Source organism: Castanea sativa, chromosome 9 (assembly GCF_040712315.1).
Source record: "Castanea sativa cultivar Marrone di Chiusa Pesio chromosome 9, ASM4071231v1".
Classification (NCBI taxonomy): domain Eukaryota; kingdom Viridiplantae; phylum Streptophyta; class Magnoliopsida; order Fagales; family Fagaceae; genus Castanea; species Castanea sativa.
The window spans coordinates 36,465,127-36,479,033 of record NC_134021.1 but is presented as its reverse complement, the minus strand read 5'-3'; the positions used below and the strand labels follow the sequence as shown (position 1 = coordinate 36,479,033).

Here is a 13,907-nt window from a genome sequence, read left to right as displayed (position 1 = left end):
CATTATTTCTAGTATATTTGGCAATAAAAAAAATCTATAATATAATTTAAATTACAATCACTATCACTCATTAATTTTAAATAAGGAGTGATAAAACACCATCTTTTAATTTACCAAAAATTATGATTTTTTAAATTTGTGACTAAATAATAAAATAATTTTTTAAATAAATTATTTGATAGTTGTGGGAACTGGGGAGGAGATTTGAACTTTGAACCTTCATTTTTAAAATACTAATAAGTGTCAGTTGAGCTATAAGGTTCTTGATTTCATTAGCACTAAGTTGTCTAAGTTGATTGAAATCAAAAGGATGCCCTACCTAACATGTAATAATATGTCTCACGTAGAAAAGACTAATGTAATGGATCATAGCAAAGCTATAAGAGGTTATCTTGGTATCTTTAATTTAGTATGAGACACATCCATGTTGCTATCCAAGGTACTACAAGAATACTACTATAAGATTTGCTATCCAAGGTACTAAAAGAATAATAGTATAAGATTTGTTTTAAGTAGAACAATTTGGAAGATGCCAACAATTGGTGTTCTTCCAAAGGATATCGTTATAAATGGTGAGTCATGGAACACAAATGAAATTACATTGTCAACTAAAGATGTCACTTTCCCCATTTTGATGAGTGACCATCATTACCATATTAAAATTTCAAAATGATACTATCACATCCCTTCATGACTTCATCTAGGGCCTTGAAGTTCTATATGGATAGAATTTTCCTATAATGGGGAAAAAAAGAAGAAGAAGTCTCCTACAAAAGATTTCAATCTTTGTTGGGTATAAAATTTTAGAAAATTAAACTGCAATGAAGTGCCTACCATAGAAATATTTGCGTCCATATATATATCATAAAAATCTTATGCTGTCTTTCAAACTTATGGTGATTCTCTTCCTTAGAAAGGCTTTTTCATATTATCCAAACAATGACCTCATTAGTGCTTCCTGCCAAGATTTTAGTATTTGATAGAAGTGTCGTGTATTCCACCATTGTCATTTGGCCACCAGAAAAGAGAAATGATCTAGATAGGAATGCTTATCCTACAACTCGCATATGCATATTTATTTATTTATTTTATTAAGAGAGAGAGAGAGAGAGAGAGAGAGAGAGAGAGAGAACAAACAGAAATTATAGAGGTATACATTGCCCATGTCAATTGTCATAAACCCATACCTTTGTTATTAAAGATTCCTATAATATCAGAAACATTTTCTTCTTTTCTGAAATTTTCTAATCTATACTCTCTGGTCCTTTATAAGGTATACCCAACTTGAATTTTAGATTCTGAATTTTCCTTAAAATGAAACAAAATCCTAGTTATTTTTAAAAAATAAAATAAGTAGAATAATAATCCATTTATATTTTTATTAATAGGATCCTTTAAAAGTGAAATTTTAAAAAAAGCAATTGAAGAAACTTTGTGTTTATCCCGCCCTATATCCAAAGAACGAATATTTTACCTTAAATTAGATATTAGTGCTTATTTGAGGAAAATTATTTCATTGATTTATTGGGTTTAAAAGATAAGCTGTCAAAAGTATAAATACACCTAAAAATAAGTAAGATTTAAAAATTGGTGAATAAGCTAAATAATTAAGTTGTGTTTGACAGTTAATGTTATTAAATAAGGTTGAGTTATCTTATTTATGAGAATTGAAGATATTTATTTATATAAAAATAAACATAATTACCATCAGCATTGGAGCAACAATGCACATCCAATAATTACATCATTGTCAGGTTAGAAATTGTTAGATCTTGTAGAGCTGTACTGCAAATAGTGGTACATAATTACATGTACATTTTTGTTAGGTGCTAAAGCCAATATATATTAGTTTACCCAAAAAAAAAAGCCAATATATATTATATACTAGTTTTTTTTTTTTGAGAAAGATATTATATACTAGTTAAGTTGGCCAATTGGCAAAGATTTGTATTGAACGGTCCATGATCAATAAGCAAACTTTTTGTTTATTCCCTCTCTTTGTAAGGAAAGCTTTAATTCAGAAAGTGTTTTATTCTTCTTCTTATCTCAAAAAAGAGAGCGTTTTATTCTGGGCGGTTGATTCCTAGAAGGGTCAAAATAGGAGTGAGTATGATAAAACACACGTGAAAATCACAGCTCCATATGTCGGCTTGAAATTCTTTATTACTATTGCACCCCACTTTGACCATCTTTCTAGATATACCCGCTGAAATATTATTCCAAATTCACACATTGCTTGTCTTACAAATTTATGTTATTTAAAAAAACACTAATTTCATTAAATGCAGCAAATGATAGAATATTTTGTCAACGTTGGAGCCAGTGGCACCGTGTAACATATTGTTGTACATTCAACGTGTAACATGTTATTGTAGCTAGCTTTGAAAGTGATTAATTACAGAGGCAATATAAAAGATACCCTATATATACAGGTGGGATTACGTACTAAGATGGGAAGCAGTTTGGGAAAATTCCACGCTCCTAAGTTAATGCCCATTAGTATCCTTGTGCAATTAGATCAACATTTATGACTCACTGCTTTTCTTGCTTCCAGGCTCAAACCTAGTAGGTAAGATGTTACTAATGTGTCGTCTAGATAAGAAAATCGTTTTGGTCAGTGGCGGTTTATGTATTGCTTAGTGTTTTTTTTTTTTTTTTTTTTTAGAGTTTTAACATATGGCGTCCCAAGACACCAATTAATTTTTGATGTAAGAGGGGATTGAACCTCAGATCTCTTATTCAACCATCAGAGACTTTACCAGTTGAGCTAATTGGAACCCACTATTGCTTAGAGTGTTCATATGGGTACATCTTAATATGCAAAAAAAAAAAAAAAAATTATTCGATGGGCAATCACAACAACTCTACTCTCCTCGGCAACTTGACTCGCAGTCGCAGCATGTATTATCCATTGTTCTCTCTCTCTCTCTCTCTCCATTTTCCTTTCTCTAACATATCATTTCAGACTATCTCTCACTTTATTACTCTTATCTCAACATTCTCAATTCTCACTTTATCTTGCATTTTCATTTTATTATTTTTAATTTTAACCTCTTTTTCCTTTTGGCCTACTCCTAAGTTTTTATTAGTGCTTTTATTCAAAAATAAAAAACTATTAAATTATTAGTTTTTTGTTAATTTAGGTTTCTTAATAACTACCCTAAAAAAAACTCTTAATATCCGTTTGGATACCGCGTTTCATGTAGTATCTAAGTTTGCGTTTTTTTTTTTTTGGAAAGACGCATTTCAGTGGTTAATGTCACACGTCTCGTACACCATTCACGAAACTCACAAACCACTTTTTTCAACAACTTTTTTATTAAAAATGTGTCACACGGTGCTACTCACACATTTAACAATTATTTTGTTACAGTGTTTTCAGTTTTCAATTTTTAATTTCTAGCAAAATAAGCAGTATCCCAATGCATCCTTAGAACTTCCACCGATTCTAGTTGCCCTTTCCTACCATTTTTTTCTTAGAAAAAACAAACAAACAAAAAGAAAACAAAAAGGATCAGGTACTTAGATATATGAATAATGAAGCTTTTACGCTGTTTAATTAGTACTAATATATGACTTCCGTAAGAGTTGCTTGACATTTACATATATGTTACAAATTTCTTATTAAAGCACGTAAAACCACAGTTGTACTCGAATGTATTTAACCTATAGAATATGCATAAAATCATTTTAAAATAACTTTTATATACAATTATGTTTGTGTTAGTTAATTGAATCACATTAATCTATCTAAAATATTAATATCACATGCAACACAGAACTTTCCATTACAAAAATAACTTGCATTACACACAACAGTGATGATCAATGCGGCCCATGCTACTTAATTCTTAAACTATTTGCATTTTAATAGGCATTAGGCAAGGACAAGTGATATTATTTTTATTTCTTTATAATACGGATTAGTGATATTGTTAATAGTTTAGGATACATGCACTTGTGCTACAGAAAACTCTGTATATTCTACTAAAAAGTTGACCTCTAGAGCATTAATTTCGTGAAGTTAACAAAGAAATACTATAAGAAACTCAATGTTCTTTTTAATTAGGATTCCTTGTAGATTTCAGTTAACTCAACTGGTAAAGTCTCTAATGGTTGTATAAAAGATCTGGGGTTCAATCTCCACCTACACCAAAAACTGATTGGTGTCTTGGTTTGATGATAAAAAGCTATCATCAGGAACGGACGCCATAGGTTGAAACTCTTTTTAAAAAAAAAATGATGTCCCTATGTAACTCAAATTGAATTTAATAGAGAAAATTGAATTCCATAGAGAGAATTTATGCCAAACGGGACATGGGCAATTTCTTTATCTTCCTTCTAATTGTAACCTAAGTTCAGGTTGTTTTAAAGTAAAATATTTCTCGGAAAATATTTTTCTATTTTTAAGTATTTGTTTGCATGTAAAATAAGATCAAATTTGTCAAATAATTTCTGTTGATCTTAAAATCTTTATTAAAAAGTTGTAAAATATTTTACTTCTAAAAACTTAGTAAAATATTTTATAAAAACATACCGTGACACTTCTCTCCCATAGTTTTGTGGCTAAGTTGCCGGTTTTATGCACTAGGTAGCCAATATTGCGGTCTAGTCACCAGAGACAACAGTTTTGACAGTCTAGATATTGGAGCAGATAGTCCTACAGACTCGCTAATCCAACAATTGGGCTTGAAAAATTTACGTGTCAAAAAAAACATTTGATAAAATTTGACTTCAAAATAAAAGGAGGTTAAATTATGAGAAAACATTTTCAATGTCTAGTTTTAACCTTTTTCACATTCTGTATTAATACCTAAATTATTTTGAGGTTGGGTAAAGGTTTGGTATTTTTTATTTTTGATGACCACCACAAGATGTAAAGCCACCTACCTTTGAATTGTACTTTTGCATGAGATGGCCGGAGTAAGAGTACCATTCACTATGAATCACATGGGACCTACAGTTATCTGTCTACTACTTTGGGCCTTTATTAGTATTATTATAACATTACAAACTGAAGCTGAGCTCAGCCATGGCGTCCTTCCGTACGCACCGTTTTGTCTCAGCACTATTCTATTCTGTGCAGGACCCACACGTTTTTGTTCCACGTGCAAACCATGCACATTTTTATTTTTTATTTTTAAATCTGTTGGTACTTTTGTAGCCTACCCTTCTTGACTGTACAACAAAATTCAAGGCCATTTTAGCTTCTTTTTTTTTAGGTAATAAAAAAAATAGAGGTTTGCTGATTAAACTACACTAGTTCCAAGTAGGGCTATCAGATTAAGAAGCGCAAGCCAATTCTTATGAATACTAGTAAAACTCAAATATAGATGGGTTAAACGAAGTGCCTAAGCCATATTAGTTTTTCTTTTTTCAAAGTATTCTTTTAAATTCAATTTGGTATTTTCTATTTAAAGCAAGGTGTTTGTGTTTGAGTATGAAACTTTCAAATTTTCTGGATAAGGTTGGACACAACACAACACAAAGCATCATTGCCGTGCACATCAGGAAATTTTCTTGGTAAGATTTTACTTTTTAAGACTTTGTGGTTGAAATTAAAATAGGATATAAGTTGACAATTTCTAATTAAAAGAGCTGTTTTCTTTTCGTTACTTCAAAGTTTATCCAATGATGCAACGAAATTTTAGTTTCAATTACCTATTTAAAGTAATCAAATTGGTGGTGGCATCAGCCATGCCATTACTTTATTTGAGCAAAATGGGACCAAGATACAGTGATAGTGATGGGTGATTGATTGTCCGTTCGGTAAACTTTTGACAAACAGACATAAGCAACTACCGCATATGCACCTATGACATTAGCAGTTACGTACATGATCTAGTTTTATTTTATTATGTAACTTTGAATTATAACAATTTGTTTATCAAAAAAAAATTATTTTTTTATTGAATTAATATTTAAAATTTGTAAAAATCATATATTCTTTATTAATTTACCACGCATAACATTTTTTTTTCCAATTAGATGGTTATCTACTATTCGATCTATACATTCATCTTTAGCGTAAATGCACTTTTAGTCATTATATTTTGACCCAATTTCTATTTTGGTCCATACATTTTATTTTTACCACTTTTAGTCCATAAACCAATTAACGCATTCTATTTTGATCATTATCATCAACCAACTAACAGAAAATACTGACATGGTTGACGGCACAGTAAAATAATAATTAAAAAATCTATTTTGGCATTAAAAAATTGCCACGTCAAAATTTAAATTAAAAAAAAATTAATTTCTTAATTTTAACTAAATAAAAAAATTAAAAACAAAAAATCAAGCCCAGAATGGTTCATGTTCTTCATCTCTTCCCCAGAATGGTTCATCTTCTTCCTCAAATAACTTGTTGCCCAAAAAATTATAAAAATCAATATTTTTGTTTCTATTCTTACATTTTCTTAGCAACCAAACATGCAAAGCACTCAACAATCTTCAAATGCGACCAAAACCCAACAATCACAAAAATACCAAAACACATCTCAACCAAAACACTAAAACATCTCTACCGGACCCAGCCAATCAAACTCCAAACATCAAAACTCAACCAAACACAACAATAGACCAAGAACATCCTCCACCGATCCATCACCTTCAAACCCCACCAATGGCCAAAAAATCCAAATCTACCCACCACCTATGAGCCCAGCTGACCACCGCCAACCAGATCTAAAAAATTTCCTTTCACAAACCCATATTATCCCTTTTCAAATTTATCAAAAATCCAATAGAAATACAGCAAACTCAACCCAGATAAAGAGAAAGTGAGATGAGAAAGACAAGCACTTGTGGGAGCAGATTTCATTAGAGATCAGAGAAATCGATTGCCCACTATGTGCACTGACAACAGCGACATCATCGTCATTGCCTCGCATGACAAATCTATCAGCCTTTGGAACCTCACCAAGGACGGGCCACTCCCACTTCGTCAAGGACGTGGTTCTCTCCTCCGACGGCCAGTTCACTCTCTCCGGATCCTGGGACGGCGAGCTCCGCCTCTGGGACCTCCAAGCCGGCATCTCCGCCCGCCACTTCGTCGGCCACACCAAAGACGTCCTCTCCGTCGCTTTCTCAATCAACAACCGTCAGATCGTCTCGGCTTCCCGTGACCGCACGATCAAGCTCTGGAACACCAAGACTGGGTCTCGTGCGTTCGTTTCTCTCGGAGAATGCTTCTTGTGTGTTCGTTTCAGCCCCAACAAAACATATCTAAATCCATCATTTTTTTTTGTTTTTAATTATTTTTTTATATTTTTAAACTAATAAATTTAATTTTTTAAATTAGATGCTGAATAGATGCTGAATAGACGCTGACGTGGATGTCAAAGTAGCATTTTTTTAATATTATTTTAATAGACACGTCAACATTTACTGTGCAAACAATGCACTCTGTTTGCCACGTCAGCATTTTCTTTTAATAGAACGCATTAATTGGTTTAGGGACTAAAAGTGGTAAAAATAAAATGTACGGACCAAAATAGAAATCGAGTCAAAATGTAGGGACTAAAAGTGCATTTACGCCTTCATCTTTTACTTCAATTTTAAAATATAAAATTTTGAAATTGAAATATGTTATAGATGAAATATATATTGATTTGATTATCTTGAAATTTTATAAGTTTGGAAGGTAGAAAAAGAAGATGTAATCCAACAATACATTTGTGAAAACTAAAAAGTCACATACAATAAAACTTTTGAGAGGTGTAATATACATACATATTTGTTTTTTTTAGAAACAGACACACATCCAAGAGATGTAATATTATTATAGTTACTGCCGGAGTAATTTTTTAACCCCACCCATAATACATATATTTGATAAAATATTAAATACCACAAGGATGCAACACTTCGTCAGTTTATGGGATAGTCTCGGCTAATTATTTTTTCAAACTTCTCAAGATTAGGCGTGCGTTTGTATTGGGCAAACGCCCAATCCGCACATTTAGCGTTTTTTTAGTGGGTCTTACGGGTACTGTTCACGTACCACTAAACTCACTTTTTCATAAATTTTTAGGTAAATTTGGGTCTCACAGCACTATTCACACTTTTAAAAATTATTTTACTACAGTATTTTCAGTAATAAGTTTTCAATTTTTAGTTTTTAGTAAATAAATGATATCCAAACACAACCTAGGGGCGTTCATGGTGGTGCAATTCAATACAATTTTGATCTATTTTTATCACCACATTATACGGTGTGGTTTAGCCAAAACTATCATCACACCACACCTCAATTTTACAGTCACATGTATTGTGTTGTACGATTCAATACAGTGTTGGTGTATAATAGTGTGATTTGGTCAGTTTTGGGCTAGAACATTTTTCAAAATTTTGGGCTCGTTAAGAGTAGCCTAGCAAGTTTTTATGTGTGAAATGACTCATCTTTTATATTTAAAGACACCCTTACGAAAAATTCTAGAATACTCCCTGAGCACGAAAAAATGGTGCTCCCTCATTTTACATTCATTGTAGTCCCCACCATGAATTTAATGAGTGTACCCCACCATGAATATGAGAGGAGCGAGTAACATTCTCCATTCTCCATTCTCCGGAAGTACCTAAAAATTAATCAATTAATACTTGTTGGGCTACCACCGCACACCCTTGGTGTGGTGATCACTCCCACAAGTATAAATACTTGTGGAGTGAGAGGGGTAAGGGTTGAGGTTCAAGTTTCCAGGAAGGAACTTCACACATATACATTTAGATTAAGTTAGAATAGAATTCTATTTTGTATAAAAAAAAAATACTTGTTGGGCTGGTTTAGGCTAGCCCAAAGCTTTTTTTTTTTTCCCCTATGAAAAAATGGTGTTAGCAATGACAACTACACAGTCAATAACTTAAAAAAAAATTATAAAAAAAAAAAAACCAAAATTTGTAAGACAAAACAATTCTTACAAATACCAATTACTAGTTTACTGTTAATAACCATGATAATATGACAGTAACTTTCAACCAAAAAAAAAAAAAATTCATGAGTTTACACTAATGACCATGATAGTAAACATATGTAACTTGTGCAACAAAGAAGGTAACACAAATATATACTCATAAAAAAAAACCATGACAAATTGACAGTAAACTAGAAGTACTATAAATATATATACAAAAATAATTTTTAAAAAAATGACAATAAACTATACACAATCTATACCAGTTAAACAAATATAACATATAACACAAAAATGCTTAATAGTGCAATGCAAATATGCAATTGTTCAGTTTAAACGGTTTGGTAAACACCCCTACCCAAGATAACCCTTTTTTTTCCTTTTGACCGGCCTTTATTATCTATTATATCCATGTTGTCCTAAAATCCGTGTTGGTCATTTTAGACGCCACTGCACTTCAATAAAATTACTAGACTAGTAGATACTCTCAAATCTCAATAAAGCATTTCAATTGCACACAACTGTTTTAAAATATTTACCAAACAAATTTTTAACAAAACAACCACAACTGTTTCTCCATAACAATTCTTTCAAAGTGATTAGTCTTTTGCTAGTTGCTACTGTGTTCTTCCAAGCGCAGAAGTCAAAATGTATTTAATTTAATGTTCTATGTAGGTGTATATATATATTTTTTAAGCTTTTCAAATATAATGTAGAGTATACATAAATATGGAGCAAAACACACCCAGGCTCCGTTTGGGAGTTCATAAGGGAATGGAATAAAATGATCATAAGGGAATGGAACAAAATGGAATGTATTTAAGTAAGGGAATGGAATGGAAAAAAATAGAATGGAATGAAATTAAGTAACCTTGATTAGATATTTTAAAATAAAGGAATAAAAATGAATGGAAATGAATAGAATGTAAGTAATTTTGTTTGGGAGCAAGATGGAGGGAATGGAATAGAATCATTTTATAACAATATTATTGTTAGACCTCTATTTTAAAATAAATGGTTGAATATATACAGGTATTTTGAGAGTTTTAGTAAAAAAATCATTAAATCTAATTTCATTCCCTCCCATTCCTCTTAATTTTTGGGAAAATGAAAATATGAGGTTTTAAGGGAATAGAGAAGAATGAGCGTTCCCTCCTACTCATTCCATTCCCTCCCACTTAAACTCTCAAATAAGGGAATGTGATTTCCATTCCCTCCATTAAAACTCTCGAACAAGGAAATGGAAAAATATTATAAAATTATTCTTTTCATTCCTTTCCATTGCATTCCCTCTTTGGGAGGCCCTAATCTCTTCCATAGTTTGTTGGGTGAAAGGGATAAATTTGTGTTTTTGGCTTTTTAAGAGTCACATGCAAGTCATGTCAGTTAACTTTAATTAATCCTTAGTTGGATGATACGGTGCGTTGGCACAATTGTTATATGTTAATTACAATTTTAAAAGTTTGGGGAGTAAATGTGCAAAAACTCCCATAATTTAGGGTGATTATCTACTATTAACGCATTTTTATGACATTCTTGAATTTGGGAAAGTGTTAAATCTACTATCAAAATCATAGGAAACACAATACTACAATTATTGGTATTAAGAAAATGATAGGTTCACACCTTTTTTTTTTTTTTTGGTTTATTTCATATTTATCATGTCTCACATGGATTCTACCTGTCTCACTTAATAAAGTGGAAGAAACCAAAATATGTTCAAAAATAACGTCACCCCTTAGATCATATCTATAGCTAGATTTGCTGTAGAACAAAAAAAAAAAAAAATTCAATTTGGGTGTCCTTATTGATTGTCCCTTCAACCAATTCTAGTATAATTGCTTCTTCTTTTGTTCATATATGAAAGATGAGGTTGTTGTTGTTAATTAACAAATAGGAGATTTAAGAAGAGATTTAGATTCTCTAAAGAGAGTCAAATACTACCCAATAAATCATTTCAACAACATATATAAATTGTTAGTGTTAGGTCACAAGATCTAAGATGGTTAAAGAAAGAAAAGCAGAAAGGGTCGATGAGAAAGGATAGGAACAAAGAATATGAATGGTGGGAAGGTAAGCCATACCTTCCCACCAACCTCTATTGGTGTCATTAAATTGTTGTGATCCGATTTTATATATTAATACAGGATGGGCATGAATCCATATGATGGGTAAAACGCAGGTCATGTCTTCAAATCATTATTTTAACTTTTAAGGACTTTGTTTAACTGTTGTGATTTGCCTTCATCAGCATTCAACAATTAAGCTTTTAAAAAAATTTATTGAGGTGATAAGTCACGAATGATAAATAATAAAATGATGTCAGTAGGAAGTCTTTTTTCTCTAGATCTCAAATACTTTGTATATAGAGATGTGTCAATTAAGTTACAAGGCTCTTGGCATGTCAATCAAGCTAGTAAGAGCATTAGTATTGGTGGAGGCAAATAAGTAATAAGCTAAATTTAGCAACTAAGAGCATTCTCATAAAATATTGTAAAAATTTTAGCATTTAGTATCTAAGAAACCAACTTTATAACATTTAACACATTACTTTACAATTTACAATACAACCTACATCAAAACTTTTTTTTTTTTTTTTTCACTTCATTTAAATATTCTTTCTTTTTTACTTTTTATTATTCCTCTCTCTCTACCTCTGTCTCTCTCTGATCTTCTGCTCTCAAACTCATGCTCCATGGCTGACCACCAAACTTCGTCTCTAAACATCAACGCCACCACTCCACAATGGTTCAACCCTAAGTCTCACCCGCTCTATATTCTCGGCCTAAAACCCTTCTAATCCCTTCGAGCCCTCCCTCTTAAACTGAGCTCTCCTTCTAAACCTCCATGGCTGGAGCTTTTCAAGCTCATCGCCTCCAACCATGCACCACTGTCGAAACCCAGCCAAAATCAAATCACAACAAAGACCCAGAAGCCCACCAATCAAATCACAAAATCACGAACCACATCCACCGAAATCAGTCAATCTCTTCACACAAATTCTCAATTCATCTAGAATAAAAGAACGAAAAAAATGGCTCACCAAATCAATCAATTTAGATATCAAAAAAGTCCAAAAAGCACAGAGAACCCAAGCACGATGCCAAATGATATGAATGAGAAGGAGAGCCTGGCCGAAGAGAGGGCCAAGACAACCATTACCAACCTCACAGAACCCCAACTTGGTGCCTTGACACTAGCGCAAAGCGCGTCAACACAGCCACACCAATAAGTCACTCCGTCGACACCGTATGCCAGGTTGGCCCAGAAACACTTGACGGGGTAGGATGCGGGTTCAAGTACAAGTCCATTGTTGCTATTAGCGCAGAGATCAGCAGCGGTGTCTTTGGAGGGTAATCGGATGGTGGAGGAATCGTATTCAGATTGGACAGTGGGTATGGAGATGATGGAGATGATGATGAGGAGGAGAGAGAATGTGGGTTTGGAGAATTGAGGCATGTTTTGGTGAGCTATGGAGGGCTCACCTGAGAGAGAGAGAGAGAGAGAGAGAGAGAGAGAGAGAGAGAGAGAGAGAGAGAGAGAGAGAGAGAGAGAGAGAGAGAGAGAGAGAGAGAGAGTGAAAAGGAAAGAAATAAAATAATAAAAAAATAGTAGCAGCTTGCTACAGTAAGGTGTTAGTAATAAAACCTCACTATAGCAAGTTCCTAAAATTTTAAAAAAATTGACACCCTTGATAAAGATGGGTTTTTATGATTTGAGGTATTAAAAATACTAAAAAATAGCATTTAGCATTTTTAACACCTTTGATGATAATGTTCTAAATATAATAAGAGTAGAACAAAAGTGTGCTGCATCAATGGAGCAAAAGTCATAGCTAAGATTGTAAAAAATATATATTTTATTAAAATATATATTATTTTATTGTGTTCGTGGCAATGATTGTTGCTTATTGTAGTTTATTATAGTAGATATATAATTTTATTATATTGAATGCTAAAATAAAACCATTGATACTGGGTGTTTTGTAAAGTAAAGTAATAAAATAAATAAAGTAGTTTTTTGTGGTGTAAAATTGCTAAATTTTTTGCTCAACATACTCTAACACATACATGCATCTGTAGACTATACACCATCAGTTAAAAAACATTAACGATCCTCATTATGACAGTGAAAAAAGGGCTCAACAGGTAAACAATCTCCGCAACTTTTGAAAGGAACCAACTCAAAAGAAAATTTTATGCAATTCTTAAGTGAAGTATATATTCTATTTGAAAAATAGAGAAATTCTATTTGAACGTGGAAGTACAAGGGTGTACTAGACTCTCACCCATTTTATCTTTTACCCATGTTTGCTTAAAATGCGAGCCATTAACACACAAAAACAAACTTGTTGCCCCTCTTCTTGGGTGTCTTCCTTCTCTTGCTTCGTCAAGTAATTGGGACATTTCGAGTCAGATTTCCTTGTGTTGTGGTTCGGTGTCCTCACTAAACCCCAAAAAAAAAAAAAAACAAAGAGAGGAAATTGTGGGTGTCGTTTATTTATTTATGAATTTAGTGTCAAAGACTGAAGAGATTCGGACTTTTGGCTTGAGCCGTTGAGCGTGACAAGTACCCAAATCAAATTGCTCAAGGTTGGAAATTGGAATATGTGGAACCACATTCTTAAAAGTAATTTATCTTTATATCACATGAAGCATCAAAGTGACCAAATCCAAAAGATTTCCTCTTTGTTGCCACATATACATACACCACATTGTATTTTGGACCTTCTGATTTGTTTTCCTACTTTAAAGAGTCAAAAGGTGGGGTGAGAAATGCCATTCCCTCTCTCTCAAAGGAAAAGAGAAAGTCTCTTTGCAAATTGCAACCCATTTGATCACTACTTCGATCTTGAATAAAATTGTCATAGGAGAAGGGACCTAATATATTCTTATCCTATTCCTATGACATATTATGAAAACCAGCACAGCAAGATCAATGCATGTTTTGAGTTTCAGTTGGGCAAGAATAGTCCACCTTACCACTCAAGTC

At 32.6% G+C, this 13,907-nt stretch overlaps 1 protein-coding gene across 1 annotated transcript; it reads right to left on the bottom strand.

Moving 5' to 3' along the window:
• Positions 1-11,700: 11,700 nt before the first annotated feature.
• On the bottom strand, positions 11,701-12,374 carry LOC142609139 (uncharacterized). Its single transcript, XM_075780761.1, has 2 exons — positions 12,000-12,374; positions 11,701-11,805 (listed from the first exon to the last, which is right to left on the bottom strand). Exons 1-2 carry the CDS (start codon positions 12,372-12,374, stop codon positions 11,701-11,703), a joined length of 480 nt encoding a protein of 159 aa, XP_075636876.1.
• Positions 12,375-13,907: the final 1,533 nt, after the last annotated feature.